The sequence below is a fragment of the Hyperolius riggenbachi genome, chromosome 5 (genome assembly GCF_040937935.1).
Source record: "Hyperolius riggenbachi isolate aHypRig1 chromosome 5, aHypRig1.pri, whole genome shotgun sequence".
Taxonomy (NCBI): domain Eukaryota; kingdom Metazoa; phylum Chordata; class Amphibia; order Anura; family Hyperoliidae; genus Hyperolius; species Hyperolius riggenbachi.
In genome coordinates, this window is record NC_090650.1 from 174,935,889 (window position 1) to 174,956,263 (window position 20,375).

At 45.1% G+C, this 20,375-nt stretch overlaps 1 protein-coding gene across 10 annotated transcripts in view; it reads right to left on the minus strand.

Moving 5' to 3' along the window:
* The window catches only part of CTNND2 (catenin delta 2), a 2,713,436-nt gene that overhangs the window by 184,578 nt on the left and 2,508,483 nt on the right, over window positions 1-20,375 (minus strand). For all 10 annotated transcript variants that reach the window (XM_068236432.1, XM_068236431.1, XM_068236434.1 and 7 more), the window contains one exon: window positions 696-775. In XM_068236432.1, coding sequence (XP_068092533.1) covers window positions 696-775 — 80 coding nt within the window. The remainder of the gene's footprint in view (window positions 1-695; window positions 776-20,375) is intronic.

Genomic DNA, 20,375 nt, shown 5'->3' on the forward strand with positions numbered 1-20,375 from the left:
TTGAACTGTAGTATAGAATGTGAAATGTTACTGGGGATTTAATATAAAGGTGTTTCCCTTTTTTGCCCCCCCCCCCCCTCTTTATTATATAGTATATTAAAAAGAACATAAGTGTAGTTTGACACAATCTTAACTCCTTTCCAGAGTCCTCTATATGAGTGCCCTACATTGCAAGATACTTGCGATGTATGGGTTCCATCTCGTATTCCATCCTCATGTTTTGGCGCCATCTAGTGGTGTTTACCAGCGGTACACATATTTAGTTTTGCTATACGCATGGTGCGGTAAACAGCGTAGAACACATGGACTTCCTGATCTATGCGTGATGTAGTGGGGCAACGGGGATCAGGAGGTCAGACGGGCGGCGGCAGGATGTGCGCTATGCAAGATGGGAGATCCATTTTTAAATGTCTAATGTAGACACAGCGGCGCGCACGGAGCCTCTGAGGATGCTCAGGAGAGCTAAAAGATCGTCGGGCATACCACCACTCTCACTTCCCCCCACAGCCAATTTAGGATCGGGTAGAATCTGTGATTTTACTGATGGTGCACGCAATTTGTTTTGACGTGCAAGCTGGATCCAATAAAGCTTTTTTATGACATGTATTGATGCAAGTGATTTTATTTTAGGAAGGTAACATTGTACTTGCCATATAAAGTACTATAAATTATGTTATAGTTAAAATAGTACATACCTGATTGTGTTTAATATCATCAGCAGGGGTGCCAAATGAATTTCTGTACACAGTAAGTGATCCAGTGTTTTGAGCTAAAGCTAGAAAATGATTAAAAATGTTAGCTTAAGAAGCAAAAGTAAGTGAAGATAAAAATAAATAAATACATAAAAATACAAAGATTGAAAAAAACACAAAGAGGCACACACAGAGCCCACAACCCTCTTCCTTAAACCGCTGTTAAGGTCATTTAAATTTGGCTCCACCCATGACCAAACCCATATTCTGGTGCATGGCCCCACCCATTTGTCTGCTGGGGTGCCCAAAAGTGTCCCGGATCTCTTAGGATCTAGCAATGCCCCTGCTGGCCACACTTGCCAAGGAGAGCTGGTCCCATGTCATTTTTGCTAGTGGCCTCCATGGGCAGTAGTTATAAGTAATATTTCTGTGGATTTTTTTATTTATTTATAATTTCTCTATTACTATATGACAAATATTGCAACCTACACCGGAGTGAGGTGTGTGCAACCCACACTTTGCAATATAATGTGGGTTGCTGAAGGTAAGGCTGTAGCCACACTGTGAGCACTTTCTGAGCGCTTTTTTGACTATCAGCGCTTTCTGAGAGATTTTTAAAAAATACTCCCATCCACTTACATTAAAATCGTTGTAAAACTGCCACAATCATGATCTTACAAAAAATTGCGATCATGGAAATTTGACCATGATTTTACTGCAATTTTAATGTAAGTGAATGGGAGCGTTTTTTTTAAAAATCTCTAAGAAAGCACTGATAGTCAAAACAAGCACTCAGAAAATGCTCACAGTGTGGCTACAGCCTTAGCACTGTGATTGCAGTCTTGTGAAGGCATCTGCAGTGAATTTAATTTCCATTAAACTCATGTTCTGCGTTAATTAAAAAAACAAACAAACAAAAATTTACATTTCCACGGACATCTGAAAGGCTTGTTCGTCAAGCAGTTCAGTGTCCCTTCTGCAGCCCACGACTGCAAAAAAGGTGCAATTTAAATGCAGCCGAAAAGCAGTGGCTGTAACACCACGCGTGTCGAGCGCTGACATGTGGGGCATAACCATGCAAAATAAAACCATCTCACGGTTTCCATGCTCAGATGCAACTGCATGGGGGGGTTTGCCTGTCTGCTGCCTGTGCTGAGCGCTAGCAAGTGCTTGGCCAGAGGAGTCAGATGCACTTGGAAAATAGGCCTAAATAATAATCTGATGGCATTGCTGGCCTTCAATCTGAGCAATTATGGGTATTCTTACTAACATATTTGTAGTATGGGATCCTTCATACACAATGTATTCAAATTAATATCAATCCATTTTACCCACACAGTTATTTGTAATGCTAAATACCAACATATAGATGAAGAAGGTATGGTCAGAAATACAGTTTTCTGATTCAGTGAAAATTCAGATTTCCGAAAATGCCAATTACCTATTCCATGGATTTCCATGGAAAACTGATTTTCCAATAGCGATTACCGATTTCCGCAGACAGGTTTTCTTTTTTGTACTTTGTGTTAGTAAGGTTGTGTAATTTAAAAAAGTTATTATTTGGAATCCGTTTTATTTTGCAGATGTCTGCTATTATGCGGTCATCCTTGATACATTAACAAGTTCTCTGATTTAAAGCAATTTGAACAGAGACGCCAAAAGAATAAGATCAAATATTAAAAGGTTTAAAAATTGCTTGGGAGGCAGTGGTGGACTTACCTCCTATAAGCAGACACAATAAGCTGTGTATTTCAACAAAGGATATATTTATTGATACACTCCAAAAATAAGTTCACAACGCGTTTCGCAGGCTTAAACTCGCTTCATCAGGCAGTAGGGGTCAGCAGTGGCGTCCCTACCATAGAGCGCAGGGGGGGCGGGGCGCACCGGGTGACAGACACCCAGGTGGGTGTCGGCACGACCCCCCACATCAGCACAGCAGGAGGGGGAAGCAGGGCCAGAAGGAGAGGCTGTGGAGGCAGCGGTGCGGAGGGGGGAAATATCCCCCCCCCTCCCTCACCTGGGACCTCTCCTTCTGCCTCTCTCTCCCCCTCCAGAAATTAGCGGCGACAAGTGCGGGGCGGCCGGAGGCGTATGGACAATTACTCACCTGATTTCCGTGTTCCAAGCGTGGAGCGCAGCGTCATGACGTTACAGGTCTCCGTCTTTAATGCCGCCCACTGTGCTTCCTGGTTAGCGGAAGCACAGTGGGCGGCATTGGAGGCGAAGACCTGTAACATCATGACGCTGCCAGCGCTTGGAACGCGGAAATCAGGTGAGTAATTCTCTGTACGCCTCCGGCCGCCCCGCACTTGTCGCCGCTATGCTGGAGAGGGGAGGGAGAGGCAGAAGGAGGGGTCCCAGGTGAGGGACCCCTCCACAGCCCCTCCATCTAGCCCTGCTTCTTCCCACTCATGGGGCACCTACATTGGGGGCACCTATACTAGCTTACTGGGGGCAACTATACTAGGTTACTGGGGGCAACTATACTAGCCATACTGGGGGCAACTATACTAGCTTACTGGGGGCAACTATACTAGCTTACTGGGGGCAACTATACTAGCCATACTGGGGGCAACTATACTAGCCATACTGGGGGCAACTATACTAGCTTACTGGGGGCAACTATACTAGCCATACTGGGGGCAACTATACTAGCTTACTGGGGGCAACTATACTAGCTTACTGGGGGCAACTATACTAGCCATACTGGGGGCAACTATACTAGACATACTGGGGGCAACTATACTAGCTATACTGGGGGCAACTAAACTATACTAGCTATACTGGGGGCAACTAAACTATACTAGCTATACTGGCTGGGGGCAACTATACTGGCTGGGGCAACTAAACTAGCTATACTGGGGGCAGCTATCCTGGCTGGAGGCAACTATACTAGCTATACTGGCTGGGACAACTATACTAGCTATACTGGGGGCAGCTATCCTGGCTGGGGGCAACTATACTAACTGTACTGGCTGGGGGCAACTATACTAGCTTACTGGGGGCAACTATACTAGCCATACTGGGGGCAACTATACTAGCTATACTGGGGGCAACTATACTAGCTTACTGGGGGCAACTATACTAGCTATACTGGGGACAACTATACTTACTGGGGGCAACTATACTATCTATACTGGGGGCAACTAAACTATTCTAGCTATACTGGGGGCAACTATACTGGCTGGGGCAACTAAACTAGCTATACTGGGGGCAGCTATCCTGGCTGGGGGCAACTATACTAGCTATACTGGCTGGGGGCAACTATACTAACTGTACTGGCTGGGGGCAACTATACTAGCTATACTGTCTGGGGGCAACTATACTAGCTATACTGGCTGGGTGTGACCATACTAGCTATACTGGGGCAACTATACTAACTATACTGGAGCAACTATACTAGCTATACTGTGGGAACTGTACTAGCTATACTGTGGGCAACTGTACTAGCTATACTGTGGGCAACTGTACTAGCTATACTGGGGGCAACTATACTAGCTATACTAGGGCAACTATATTACCTACACTAAGGGCAACTATACTAGCTATATCGGGGGAAACTATACTAGCTATACTGGGGCAATGGCAGCGACATTCTCCAAGCACCCCTAAAGCACCCCCCAGCGTGAACTGACTTTCGGCGTCAAATAGACGCTGTGTCAGTTCACTGACAGCAGCAGCCCACAGCTGCGGCAGAGCAGGGCTACAGTAAAATGGCGTCTGAAGCCCTGCTCTGGAGACTTTGAGTCTGCAGTGCAGGGCTTCAGGCGCCATTTTCCCATAGCCCTGCTCTAAGCGCGGGAGTTTCAGTTGCTTGCTGGCTGCATAGGATTGTGGGAGCAGGAGGTCTGCTGCTGCTTCAGGTGAGTAATGTTTTTTTTTTTATTTATATTAGCAGGTGTATCGACTGTTCTGGCCAGGTCTGCTACATGATTGAAGTGTTTTCTGGCAGGTCGGCCACATGATTGCATGTTTTTTCTGGTCAAATCTTCCACATGATTGCATGTATTTTCTGGTCAGGTCTGCCACATGATTGCACGTATTTTCTGGTCAAATCTTCCACATGTTTGCATTTATTTTCTGGTCAAATCTTCCACATAATTGCATGTATTTTCTGGTCAAATCTTTCACATGCTTGCATGTATTTTCTGGCCAGGTCTGCTACATGATTGAAGTGTTTTCTGTCCACGTCTGCCACATGATTGCATGTATTTTCTGGTCAAATCTTCCACATGATTGCATGTATTTTCTGGTCAAATCTGCCGACATGATTGTATGTATTTTCTGGCCAGGTCTGCTACATGATTGAAGTGTTTTCTGGCCAGGTTTGCTACGTGATTGTATGCATTTTCTGGTCAGGTCTGCTACATGATTGAAGTGGTTTCTGGCCAGGTCTGCCACGATTGCAAGTATTTTCTGGTCAAATCTTCCACATGATTGCATGTATTTTCTGGGCAAATCTGCCGCCATGATTGCATGTATTTTCTAGGCAAATCTACCGCCATGATTGCATTTATTTTCTGGGCAAATCTACTCACTTTATGTGTACTTTCTTGAGAAAACCTGCACAATTATGTGAATTTTCTGGGAAAAGGCTCACCAAAACTTGGGCCCACTGTCTTTGCGTTGCACTTTTAAAGGGAACCCGAGGTGAGAATAATATTGAGGCTGCCATATTTATCTCCTTTTAAGCAATGCCAGTTGACTGGCTGCCGTGCTGGTCCTCTGCCTCTAATTCTTTCAACCATAGATCCTGAACAAGCATGCAGCAGGTCAGGGGTTTCTGACAATATTGTCAGAACTGACGAGATTAGTTGCATGCTTGTTTCTGGTGTAATTCAGTTCACTACTGCAGCCAAATAGATCAGCAGGGCTCCCTATTGTTTAAAAGGAAATAAATATGGCAGCCTCCATATCACTCTAATCCCGGGTTCACTTTAAACAAGTTAGCTCCGCCCTCATCTGATCATGGCCATGCCCATTTTTCACCGCAGTGCGCTTTGTGCGCCGTAGGTTATAGCCACACCTATTTTTTGGGGGAGGTGTCTTTTAATACCCAGCACCGGGTGTCAAATGCCCTAGGTACGCCACTGGGGGTCGGAGTATACAACTGGGAAAGAGAAGGCACAACATGGCATGTAACCAGACATATAGATTATGTATATATATGTATATACTGTAAACATATATATAACCCTCTATTTTGTATTGAATTTAACCACATGTGAGGTAGGGGCATAGTTAAATGATGTATATATTGACAGGATGGGGGAGAAAAACTGAGGGGGGGGAAGTAAAAAAGGGGGAGGGGCGACGAGGGGTGGGGTTATGAAGTGAGGATAATATGGTCAGGTATAGGAGGGGAATATGGAGAGGGATATAATGGTAATGGTGGTAAGTATAAGTGAATTTTTACTATAATAATAACTGTCGGCACAGGACGAGTAAATAGAGAAAAACAGATGGGCTGTGAGTTTAGCAAGTGTCACATGCATAATGGAGCAGTGCACAAGTTGATTATACAACATGGTGAAAAAGGAAACAAGACATCTGAAAAAAATGACACCTACCAGCAATATGTCAGGAGCACACCTGGCGCCTTTGTGCCCAGGTGTTGTCTGCATGCTGGTTATATAGTCCAAGGTACGCCCCCCCTAGTTAATTACATCGGGGGCGGATCAATTAAGATCATGCAGAACGGATCGTGCATCAGTGCCCACGCATCCTCTCCCCACGTCACCCCTTGACGCATAGTGTAATGTGGTGCGTCTATGCCTCTGCATCACAGGAGGACAAACGGCATGTCACTTCCGCTACGGCGGCGGAAGTGACGTTACGGAATGGAGCGCTGTGTGTGCGCATGTGCGTGAGTCGTCCTGCGCCATCTTGTATGTGGGCAGGCAGTTCAGGGCTATTACTAGCTATTGGGAATGGGGCTCGGCGGGGCAGCTATTAGAAAAAAACATTACTGATTACCCCTACTAGATGGCGCTTAAGCATAGCAAGCTGAATGACTTTACAGCGTTCAGATTATATAAAACAGTTGTAGTGTTATTTATTTTTATGAATGTGATTATTGTAAGTTGTGATCCATTTATTTACTTATCACATCTCTATTTATTCCTTTTTATTTTAGCTGCCCCGCCGAGCCCCATTCCCAATAGCTAGTAATAGCCCTGAACTGCCTGCCCACATACAAGATGGCGCAGGACGACTCACGCACATGCGCACACACAGCGCTCCATTCCGTAACGTCACTTCCGCCGCCGTAGTGGAAGTGACATGCCGTTTGTCCTCCTGTGATGCAGAGGCATAGACGCATAGACGCACCACATTACACTATGCGTCAAGGGGTGACGTGGGGAGAGGATGCGTGCGCACTGTTGCACGCTCCACTCTGCATGATCTTAATTGATCCGCCCCCCGATGTAATTGACTAGGGGGGTGTACCTTGGACTATATAACCAGCAGGCAGACAACACCTGGGCACAAAGGCGCCAGGTGTGCTCCTGACACATTGCTAGTAGGTGTCATTTTTTTCAGATGTCTTTTTTCCTTTTTCACCACGTTGTATAATCACCTTGTGCACTGCTCCATTATGCATATGACACTTGCTAAACTCACAGCCCACCTACTCTATTTACTCGCCCTGTGCCCATAGTTATTATTATAGTAAAAATTCACTTATACGTACCACCATTACCATTATATAATTATATATCCCTCTCCATATTCCCTTCCTATACCTGGCCATATTATCCTCACCTCATAACCCCACCCCTTGTCGCCCCCTCCCCCCTTTTTTCCTCCCCCCCCCCTCAGTTTTTCTCCTACATCCTGTCAATATATACAGTATTTAACTATGCCCCAACCTCAAATGTTTTTAAATTTAATACAAAATAGAGGGTTATATATATGTTTACAGTATATACATATATATACATAATCTATATGTCTGGTTACATGCCATGTTGTGCCTTCTCTTTCCTAGTTGTATACTCCGACCCCTACTGCCTGATGAAGCGGGTTTAAGCCTGCGAAACGTGTTGTGAAATTATTTTTGGAGTGTATCAATAAATATATCCTTTTGTTGAAATACACAGCTTATTGTGTCTGCTTATAGGATGTAAGTCCACCACTGCCTCCCAAGCAATTTTTAAACCTTTTAATATTTGATCTTATTCTTTTGGCGCCTCTGTTCAAATTGCTATACGTAATATATCCACCCTTGGTGGAGGGGGACACCCCGTTTTCACATCTACAAAAATTTGCTTTCCTAAAACAGAAAGAATTTGCGATAATTCAGGTTGGAGTGAGCTCGAGATGTCTCCCAGAGCACCACTGCTGAATATATGCAAATTAACCATTGTACCCTTAGAAGCTAAACACACCTCCAGAACCGCTGGAATGCAATGATGTGTCAGCTTGTTAAATTGTACAGAGCCATAATAATCCAACATGCATACAGACTGTTTCGGATTGTTTGATCCTCATCAGTGCATGGCATGGATTAATTTGGCTCTATGGAGTAGGGCTTGTAAACCGAGAGGTACAGACTAACCAGCAAGCTCATGGTGACCCAGAACTCATTGGAGTGTGTAAGGGACTACAATGGTCCTAAAAGCCCCCTTACTAAGATGTTAAGAAAAACAAAAATTTGCTTTCCTAAAACAGAAAGAATTTGCGATAATTCAGGTTGGAGTGAGCTCGAGATGTCTCCCAGAGCACCACTGCTGAATATATGCAAATTAACCATTGTACCCTTAGAAGCTAAACACACCTCCAGAACCGCTGGAATGCAATGATGTGTCAGCTTGTTAAATTGCACAGAGCCATAATAATCCAACATGCATACAGACTGTTTCGGATTGTTTGATCCTCATCAGTGCATGGCATTGATTAATTTGGCTCTATGGAGTAGGGCTTGTAAACCGAGAGGTACAGACTAACCAGCAAGCTCATGGTGACCCAGAACTCATTGGAGTGTGTAAGGGACTACAATGGTCCTAAAAGCCCCCTTACTAAGATGTTAAGAAAAACAAAAATTTGCTTTCCTAAAACAGAAAGAATTTGCGATAATTCAGGTTGGAGTGAGCTCGAGATGTCTCCCAGAGCACCACTGCTACAGTGGTCCTAAAAGCCCCCTAAAAGCTCTGTACAATTTAACAAGCTGACACATCATTGCATTCCAGCGGTTCTGGAGGTGTGTTTAGCTTCTAAGGGTACAATGGTTAATTTGCATATATTCAGCAGTGGTGCTCTGGGAGACATCTCGAGCTCACTCCAACCTGAATTATCGCAAATTCTTTCTGTTTTAGGAAAGCAAATTTTTGTTTTTCTTAACATCTTAGTAAGGGGGCTTTTAGGACCATTGTAGTCCCTTACACACTCCAATGAGTTCTGGGTCACCATGAGCTTGCTGGTTAGTCTGTACCTCTCGGTTTACAAGCCCTACTCCATAGAGCCAAATTAATCCATGCCATGCACTGATGAGGATCAAACAATCCGAATCAGGCTGTGCATCGCCGCTCGGCCTTTTGGCTGCGATCAGGGGTAAAACCTTGGTTGTGGTCGGAAGGGCTTAGCGAGAGGACCTCCTTTTGGGGGTCCTAGGAAAAACAGAGAGGCGAAGGAGGGAGCCATGGCGGACTGGCCGAATTTGCGCAGCTCCATAAAGGTGGAGGTTGCTAGAGACCAGATCGGGAGTGTCAGCCTGAGAGATGTGATGTCGGATGTGATGTTCAAGATATTCAATGTCCAGGTAACGGATCTACATTCGGTTCAAGATTTTGTTCATTTGGGTTTATTTTGTTTTACGTTTCATTCCGAGGAAACCTGCATTGCTGTGTATGAAAACTGGAAATTTAAAGCTTTCTCAGCGGACTATGCCATCCTGAGGAAGATGTCGGTGGAACTTTGCTTTGATCCTGGAGTGAAGGAACTTACTGTACACTGCTACAACCCCTACATGGAGGAGTATGTGGTGAGGACTTTTCTTTTGAGATTTTGTTCTGAAGTCAGCGAGGCTCAGAGGCTGTACAACTCATTTGGTTGCTACAGGAGCAAGCTGAAATACAAAGTTAAATTGCTTCCAGATGCAGATGGCTATGGCGGCACGGTGCACCCCCCAGCTTCCTTCCATGTGGCTGGGGAGAGATGCACCATTTACTATCAGGGCCAGCCTAAGTACTGTAGGGGGTGTTTTGAGTACGGGCACATAAGATCAGAGTGTCCCAATAAGATGTGTTGCCGGATATGTAAGGAGAGGGGCCACCAGGCGTCTGCGTGCCCTGCACCCCGAGTGTGTGATCTGTGCGGGGTGGGGGGTCACATGGCCCGGAACTGTACTAAGAACAAGGGACGCAGACTGTTCTCATATGCTGGGGTTGTGAAGGGGGAGGTGGGAGGATTGTTTGCTGGGTGGGCGGAAAAGACTCCGTTCTCTGTTTGTGTTATTGACAATACTGTATCTGATAATGTTGCTACTGCTACTAATGTTGCTGAGGAGCGGATGGAGGCGTCCGGGCCGGTGGCAGAGGAGGGCGGAGGTTCTGTGGCCGGCTTGGCGTCTCACGTGACTGCTGAAGAGAGTGGTGGGCGTGGTCAGGAGAGCGGGGCTGCAGCGAAAGGGGAGGTGTCTGTGGAGCGTGGGGAGGTGACTGGAGTGAATGCTGAGAGTGGTGACGTCAGTGAGGTGGTCCCGCTCTCGGCGTCCTTGGATACTGTTGCTGGGGTGATTGAGGAGCTGGAGGAGTTGCTGGATGATGCGGCTGTGGTGGATGTGACGCTGGGTGGTGAGGAGGCGGATGTTGGGCTGCTGAATGTGTCCAGTAAGGAGGATGGCCGCCGGGAGACTGGGGTGAGTGACGAGCGTGCGGCGGAGGTGACAGCTGCTGTGATTGCGGAGGTGACTGGTGTGGGAGTGGCTGGGGTGATTGTGGGAGTGGTTGGTGAGAGTCCGTGTAGCCAGGCGGATCTGTTTGCGGAAGATGGGAATGTGACGGCTGAGGAGTCTGTGGGTGATGATTCTTGTGTCCGGGCTGTGGAGCGAATGGAGGAGGAGACTTGTGGAGGGAGAGTGAGCGGAGCTGCACCGGCAGAAGGTGACGTGTCTGGGGAGGAGGAGCCGGTGGGTGACGCTACCTGTGTGCAAGCCGTGCTGCGGGAGGAGGAGGAGGAGTCCCGGGCACGGAAAGCGGCTGTGCAGAGTGGGTCCGGTGTTGGGAAGACTGCGGAGGTGATTGCGGGGGTGAGTGAGGGGCAGGGGGTCACCCAGGAGCGGGGGAGACGGCGGGAGGAGGCGGGTCAGCCAGAGAGGAGGGAGGAGTCAGTATGCAAAGGTAAGGTGAGCAGTGGGATGGGCAGCGGGAAGGTGCAGAGTAGCCGGGCTGGGAGTAGTAGTTCCTCAGGAGTGGGGGGTGTGGCCAAGGCGCAGAAGCCCATAGATTGGGGGGCAGAGATGGATAAAAAGGAGGAGCAGGATAAGATGGGGTGGGAGGAACAGAAGTCAAGGATGAGGCATGGAGGGAGGGGGAGGTTGAGGAAGGAGGAGGAGGAAAGCAGAGTAGGAGGGGGTAAGAAGCTGAAGTTGGGGGTAGGGAGTGCTCCAGAGGTGCCCCTGTCGCCTAATCCGTATGTTGTACTGGAAGATTCGGATGATGAGATGGAAGTTCAGGTGGAAGATGCTGGGCAGCCGGATAGCCCTGATCCGCAGCCCAGGCGATGTGTTGCTGTATCTGGGAGAGAAGGAGGTGATCAGACTGTGTTATTGGAACATAGTATACCCAGTGTGCGGCTGGATAGGCAGTATTATGAGCCACTTGAGAGGGACTGTGTGATACAGACTAGAAGTTGTGCTAAAGAGATTGTGAAGGTGGTGGAAGAGACGAATAAGTTGTGGAATAGTATGTCGGATAATGTTGCTTTACGCATAATGATTGCAGTGAGAGAGATACTTGGAGAAGATACTGCTATAACAGCGAGGAGGTTCGGTTTCCCATTGTGGCTTGTAAGAAGGATGCAGGTGTATCATTATAATTTGTCAGATTATCGTCAGGATGATATGACCGTGAGGTTAATGGGTTACTATGTGTCTAAACAGGAAAGAGTGTGGGGAAGATTAATTTCTGGAGAATATTGATTTTTTACGACCCAAGAAAAAGATTATAAAAATAAATGCCATAAAAAAAAAAAAAAAATCCGAAACAGTCTGTATGCATGTTGGATTATTATGGCTCTGTACAATTTAACAAGCTGACACATCATTGCATTCCAGCGGTTCTGGAGGTGTGTTTAGCTTCTAAGGGTACAATGGTTAATTTGCATATATTCAGCAGTGGTGCTCTGGGAGACATCTCGAGCTCACTCCAACCTGAATTATCGCAAATTCTTTCTGTTTTAGGAAAGCAAATTTTTGTTTTTCTTCACATCTACAGAGAGCGACTTCTTAATCCTGAGTGAGGACAGGCTAATCTCCTCACCTGCCTATACAGTGGTTGCCTGGAGGTAACCCTGGTTTGTGAGTATTCATTTTACTCTTTTTCATTATAACAATTGTGTTGACATACTACACTATATTGGGCTCTCGGTTCTCTCTTTTTATTTTATAAGTTCTCTGATTGACCAAATACTTCCAAGTTGGAAGCATTGGACTAATCACAGGCCACAGATTTTTTCTGTTAAAGTTTGAATACCGAAGAAATTTTAGACTAATCACAAGACTCTGTAAAACTTGGCAGTATCCGAGTCTTGTGATTGGTCTAAAATGCAGTATGCTGTAGTTTACCATGTAATCGTAATACCATGGAAATTTTAGACCAATCACAAGACTCGGATACTACCGAGTTTTACCAAGTCTTGTGAATGGTCGAAAAATTTCAGCGGTAATGCGGTATTTCCAGTAATGCAGTATTTCCATGGAATACTGGTTTCTGAGACTGATTTCCAATTACCGCTATGGTCTGCGGTAAGCCCATTTCCGATCAAAAACTCGGAAATCGGTATTCCACAGAAATTTTCCAACCATCCCTACCAAGAAAAGAAAACAGAGCTTTGCGCAAAACTACAATAACAGCACAACAGTAGCTTACTGTTCTGGCCTCTTCTAGAGCCTGAGAAACAACTGTCAGGCTGGTATCTGTGTAACCCCACACTTGCTTTTTGTTTGGTTGTTTGCGCTGGTACTGGAATCATAAAAATGCAGTTACTATTGTTTGGTGCCCGGCTCTATCTTCATGGTAATAATCTGATATTTGGACTGCTAATGAGAACAGCCACCACCAGCATTATCCTGCCTATGTGTTTGGTGCTGCAATGACCCTTAGGCCTGGCCAAGTACTAGTGTTCCTTGTATAGTAATCAGTGGCATACCTATCACCCCTGCCACACCTTCATGCAGGGGGGCCCTGAGGCATGCAGGGGTCCTTGAAATTATGACGCACCGCGTGGCAAGCAAGACTAGTGGGAAACCTGAGGGGGTGGATGTTCATACTGCAGCTCTGCATAGGAGCGGACTATGCCACGTGTGTCAACTACAGTGGGGGTGTAACTTAGGGTAAGGATAGACAAAGTCTGTATACTTAGACCAGGCTAATGCCTGCCTGGTGTGAATTGGCCTCAGTCCTTGCAGCAGCTCCTTGGCAAGCAGAGAGCAGAGGAGGAAATTCCTTCTAAGTTCAACCATCCCTCCCAATCCAAGAAGTTGGCACTTTCTAAGTACTGGAGGAGAGAAAACATGGATTGTCAGCACAGGGAAATTCAGTGAGGAAGACTGAAGGGAGCTAGCGCTGCAAGATTAAAGGGGGACAAGTGTGTGTGTATATCAGTGAAGGTGAGTGCTGCATACCTCCCAACTTTTTGAGATATGAAAGAGGGTCACTTAAAGGAGCGCTATGGTGAAAAACTGTAACATTTTAAATATATGCAAACATATACAAATAAGCCACACACCATAACCACACCCCTATTCACATATACCCTAAAGATTTCATAGGAAAAATATGTTGTTTTATAATTCAAACTGCACTGGAATTTTCTATCCTGGCTCACTTTCCTTCATATTAACATTTGAAAATAAGAAATATATTAATTTAAAGGATGGGAATAAAGTTTAACCACATTTAAACACATTCTTCAGTAGAAAACTACATATATATATATATATATATATATATATATATATATATATATATATATACACACACACACAGAGATCTGTACATCAGTCCTGAAAGAGGGACAAATGAGGAAGAAAGAGGGACAAAGGGACAAGGACCCTAAAGAGGGATTGTCAATCCAAAAGAGGGACACTTGGGAGTTATGAATGAATTAGTGCTGCTAGGAGAAGTGTCTGTCTGTGTGTATCAGTGACTGAGTCTGAGTGCTAGTAGGAGAAATGTCTGTCTGTGTATATCAGTGAGTGAGTGCTGCTAGGAGAAGTTTCTGTCTGTGTGTATGATCAGTGAGTGAGTGCTGCTAGGAGAAGTATCTGTCTGTGTATATCAGTGAGTGAGTGCTCTGTCTGTGTGTATCAGTGAGTGCTGCTAGGAGAAATGTGTGTGTCTATCAGTGTGTGCTGATATCAGTGATATCTGCCCAATAAATAGCACAAGAGTCACTTCTTGCCGGGCACAGGGACTCCCACAGAGAGAGCCATTACTTTTCTTCAGAGGCTCTCTCATTGGCTACATCCTGTGCCCTCAGGGTCTGGAAGTGGTAGGAGAGTGAGAGATTTGCTACATTTGTACACTGGGGGGGGGGGGGGGGCAGTTTGTAGATGGAAACTAGGAAGGGGGGGCCCCATTAAATTTTTGCAGGGGGGCCCAAGGTTTGTAGCTACGCCCCTGATAGGAATGTGCGATATCCCCAGCTTTGTTTATCATAGGGAAATAGATTTTAACCAGTTAATGACAATGTATGGTATTAAAACGTCATGTTAGAGCCTGTTAACGACAACATGACATTTTAATACGTCGCGCGTTCCAGATACCGCTCCGCACATGTGCGCGCCGCTCCCACCACCAATTCCGTCGGGATTCCATGTTAAGTGATTGGGGAAGAGGACTGAGCGGTCCTCTATCCAGATCGCAATGCCTGGAATGAATGGGCGTGACCGCGAACAGTGGCCGTGTCCATTCAGAAAACAGGAAGCCGTCACAGTGTAACAAACTGGAAAAAAAAAAGTGAACACTTCCTATTACTTCTTGTGGCCAAAAAGTATATTACACATGCAGGCACATGCACTTAAACACAATATTAATAAAATTAACAACTTACACTTCCAAAGCCCCCCCCCCCTAACACCCCCCCCACCCCCCTTCCCCACACACACACACACACACACACACACACACACACACACACACACACACACACACACACACACACACACACACACACACACACACACACACACACACACACACACACTTGTACAAAAAATCATCTTAAAAAAATACATAAACAGTTGCCTTAAGGACTCAGCTTTTTTAATCTATATTTTATGAGGGAAAATTACTTTTACTTTACTACATAGGGGCTTGTAATTATGGACCGGACAAAAAAACCCAAAAAACAGAAAAATAACACCTATATTTCAAAATAATATATTGTCGCCATACACTGTGATAGGGACATCATTTAAACGGTTTAATAATTGGGACAACTGGGCAAATAAAATGTGTCAGTTTTATCCACAGGAGAATGTTTAATTTTAAAACTATAAGGGCTGAAAGCTGAGAAATAATGAATTTTTTCCATTATTTTTTTATTTTTCCCATTAAAACGCATTTAGAATAAAAAATTTCTTAGCAAAATGTACTACCCACAGAAAGCCTAATTGGTGGCGAAAAAAACGAGGTATAGATCATTTTCTTGTGATAAATAGTAATAAAGTTATTAGGGAATAAAAGGGAGGAGTACTGACAGGTGAAAATTGCTCTGGTCTGTTAGGGTAAAAACCCTTGGGGGTGAACCGGTTAAAAACTGCCTAATAAACTAAGGATTGATGTGTACGCTGATTGAGTGCTGTTATTTTTATAAAAGGTGGCTGTATTTGTAAAGATGTGATCTTGTAACACACTGTTTTTCTATCTTGCCACAACTATATAAAGATTTAAAAACAAACAAAACTGCCCAATCATTTTTTTTACCATGGGCTTTGATGTGAGTAGTGTTTCTGTTTGGATTCAGTTAAAAGTTAAATTTGTCATGAATATCAGGCCGTTCAATTCAATCAGAACTGAATAAAAGTACTATTTGTGGGGAAATTTGCAGTCTCAAAGTGTTTTTCCATAATGCCCTGTTCAAGCAGCTGGGGAACAAGCATTGATCTCCCAAGTAGAGATGGGCCGAACGGTTCACCGGCGAATGGATCCAGGCGAACTTTGGGTGGTTCGCGTTCGTAAGCGAAGGCGAACTTTCCCAGAAGTTCAATTCGCCCCATAATGCTCCGTTAGGGTCAACTTTGACCCTCTACATCACAGTCAGCAGGCATATTGTAGCCAATCAGGCTACACTCAGTCCTGGAGCCACTCCCCCATGTATATAAGGCAGGCTCCGCCGGCCATTACACTCACTTGTGTGCCTGCTATAGTGACTGTAGGGCGAGGTGCTGCAGACTGTTTCTGCTAGGGAAAGATTAGTTAGGCTCTAGGCTTGTTAGCTTGCTCCTGGCTGATTCTTATTGCTATAATAGCACCCCACAACAGCTCTTTTGAGAGCTAATCCTGTTCTTGTGATTTTTTTTTTCTGTGTGTCACTGACACTTGTGTTGCATTATAGACAGCCTTGGTAATTCATACTGTGTTTGTGCCAGCCCAGGCCCAGCACAATCAGACAGTGAGTCAGTGACTAGTGACACTGACTACCTGTGTCAGTCAGCTGCACATTGTGTAATAGATAATGAAGGAAGGTCTGCACGATGTCTCCGCATCAGTATCAATAAGTTTATTCAGGACATGTCCAGATCCACAAAAAAGCACTTGACTAACATGTTTCGGACATAAAATCCTTAATCATAGTCAACATTGTGTAATACCCATTATTACTGCACTTGTGTTGCGGCGACAGCTTTTGTAATTCATACTGTGTGCAGTGTCACTGCCAGGCAGCCAGGCCCGCCACATTCAGTGACTAACTGTATCAGCTTCACATTGTGTAATACCCATTATTACTGCACTTGTGTTGCGGCGACAGCTTTTGTAATTCATAGTGTGTGCAGTGTCACTGCCAGGCCCAGGCCCACCACATTCAGTGACTAACTGTATCAGCTGCACATTGTGTAATACCCATTATTACTGCACTTGTGTTGCGGTGACAGCTTTTGTAATTCATACTGTATGCAGTGTCACTGCCAGCCAGGCCCACCACATTCAGTGACTAACTGTATCAGCTGCACATTGTGTAATACCCATTATTACTGCACTTGTGTTGCGGTGACAGCTTTTGTAATTCATACTGTGTGCAGTGTCACTGCCAGCCAGGCAGCCCGGCCCACCACATTCAGTGACTAACTGTATCAGCTGCACATTGTGTAATATCCATTATTACTGCACTTGCGTTGCGGCAACAGCTTTTGTAATTCATACTGTGTGCAGTGTCACTGCCAGCCAGGCCCACCACATTCAGTGACTAACTGTATCAGCTGCACATTGTGTAATACCCATTATTACTGCACTTGTGTTGCGGCAACAGCTTTTGTAATTCATACTGTGTGCAGTGTCACTGCCAGCCAGGCCCACCACATTCAGTGGCTAACTGTATCAGCTGCACATTGTGTAATACCCATTATTACTGCACTTGTGTTGTGGCGACAGCTTTTGTAATTCATACTGTGTGCAGTGTCACTGCCAGCCAGGCCCACCACATTCAGTGACTAACTGTATCAGCTGCACATTGTGTAATACCCATTATTACTGCACTTGTGTTGTGGCGACAGCTTTTGTAATTCATACTGTGTGCAGTGCCACTGCCAGCCAGGCCCAGCACATTCAGACAGTCAGTGACTACCTGTGTCAGTCAGCTGCACATTGTGTAATACCCATTATTACTGCACTTGTGTTGTGGCGACAGCTTTTGTAATTCATACTGTGTGCAGTGCCACTGCCAGCCAGGCCCAGCACATTCAGACAGTCAGTGACTACCTGTGTCAGTCAGCTGCACATTGTGTAATACCCATTATTACTGCACTTGTGTTGTGGCGACAGATTTTGTAATTTATACTGTGTGCAGTGTCCGGGTTCATGGACTCTTTGCCAAAGCCGAAAAATGTGAGTTTGAAAAAGCAAATATTCAATTACTGGGTCTCTTCATTTCTTCGGAAGGAGTGTCTATGGATCCTCAAAAGGTTTCTGCCATCTTAGATTGGCCAGCCCCCTCAGATAAGAAAGGGGTTCAGCGATTCATCGGATTCGCTAACTTCTATCGCAGGTTCATCAAGGACTTCTCTGCCATTGTGGGGCCCATCACCCAGCTAACTAAAGCTCATTGTACCTTTTCATGGACTCAGGAAGCTCAGATAGCTTTTGAAAAACTCAAGAGACTATTTACCTCCGCTCCTGTTTTAAAACATGCCGATCATACCCAACCCTATATTCTAGAAGTGGAAGCTTCTGAAACCGCTGCTGGAGCAGTGCTTTCTCAGCGGTTTGGTCCCAAAGCCTTGCTTCCCCGGATTGCGTTCTTTTCAAGGAAGTTAAGTTCAGCTGAGAAGAATTAAGATATAGGGGAAAGAGAACTTCTGGCAATTAAGTTGGCTCTGGAAGAGTGGAGGTATCTTCTTGAAGGAGCTTTGCATCCGATTTTGGTCTACACAGATCATAAAAACTTAGAATACCTACGGATTGCTAAGAGACTCCGCCCTCGACAAGCCCGGTGGGCACTTTTCTTCTTCCGGTTCGAGTTCCATATCACTTATCGCCCTGGTTCCAAGAACAGCAAGGCCGACGCCTTATCTCACATGTTCTTTGAAAAGGAAACAATACCGACTCCCAATACTATTCTGGCACCTAAGAATTTCTTGCTTATCCAGTCAGACCTCCTTCCCCGGATCAAGCAGGCTTCAAGTTCACTCCAATCTGATCTGACTCAGGGGTGTCATTATCAAGAAGGAATATTTTTTCACGAAGACAAGATTTTCGCCCCACAAGATCTTAGACTGGAAATTTTACAAATGTTCCATGATCACAAGCTGGCCGGACATTTTGGGTACGCTAAAACTCTGGAAATGGTGCAGAGAAGCTTTTGGTGGCCAGAAATAAAAGCTGATTGCCTCAATTATGTATCTGCATGTCCTACTTGTGCTAGATCTAAGACACTGCGATCTAAACCTTGGGGGTTACTTTCTCCATTGCCTATTCCAAACCGTCCCTGGGAGATGATTGCGATGGACTTTATTGTGGAGTTACCCCCTTCTGCTGGCAAGACTGTTATCCTTGTGGTGGTGGATCGCCTGACAAAAATGTCTCATTTCATCGCACTTAAAAAGGTTCCTTCCGCAGTCACTACAGGCAGCCAGGCCCACCACATTCAGTGACTAACTGTATCAGCTGCACATTGTGTAATACCCGTTATTACTGCACTGGTGTTGTGGCGACAGCTTTTGTAATTCATACTGTGTGCAGTGTCACTGCCAGCCAGGCCCACCCCATTCAGTGACTAGCTGTATTAGCTGCACATTGTGTAATACCCGTTATTACTGCACTGGTGTTGTGGCGACAGCTTTTGTAATTTATACTGTGTGCAGTGCCACTGCCAGCCAGGCCCAGCACATTCAGACAGTCAGTGACTACCTGTGTAAGTCAGCTGCACATTGTGTAATACCCGTTATTACTGCACTTGTGTTGTGTCGACAGCTTTTGTAATTCAAACTGTGTGCAGTGCCACTGCCAACCCAGGCCCAGCACATTCAGTGACCACTGTACCTGTGTGTGTGATAGGCAGCTGCACATTGTAATACCCAGTATTGCATATACCTACCTAGCTGTTGGGTTCAGTGAACCCACCTACCTACGTGAGTGCACGCAGTGTGATATACCACTCCGTGCATACCTGTTAAAGAGACACTGAAGCAAAAAAAAATGATGATATTATGATTTGTATGTGTAGTACAGCTAAGAAAAAAAACATTAAGATCAGATACATCAGTCTAATTGTTTCCAGTACAGGAAAAGTTGAGAAACTCCAGTTGTTATCTCTATGCAAAAAAGCTATTAAGCTCTCCGACTAACTTAGTCGTGGAGAGGGCTGTTATCTGATTTTTATTATCTCAACTGTAATTGAACTGTTTACTTTTCCTCTGCTAGAGGAGAGTTCATTACTTCACAGACTGCTCTGAAAGACTCATTTTGAATGGTGAGTGTTGTGTAATCTGCACATATTATAGAGTGATGCAATGTTAGAAAAAACACTATATACCTGAAAATAAAAATATGAGAATATTTTCTTTACTGCTAATCTTCTAGTAATTATTCATAGTACACAACCAATTCATTATATCATATATTTTTTTCCCTTCAGTGTCTCTTTAACTGCTGCACCTGTGTGACTGCACATTGTATTAGTCAAATCAGTGCATAACTTTCACTTCATCCCCCCTCCCCCGATATGGACAAAACGGACAAATCAGGCCGCGGAAGAGGTAGTGGCAGACCCAGAGGAAGGCCACCTGGCAGGTGTGTGCGT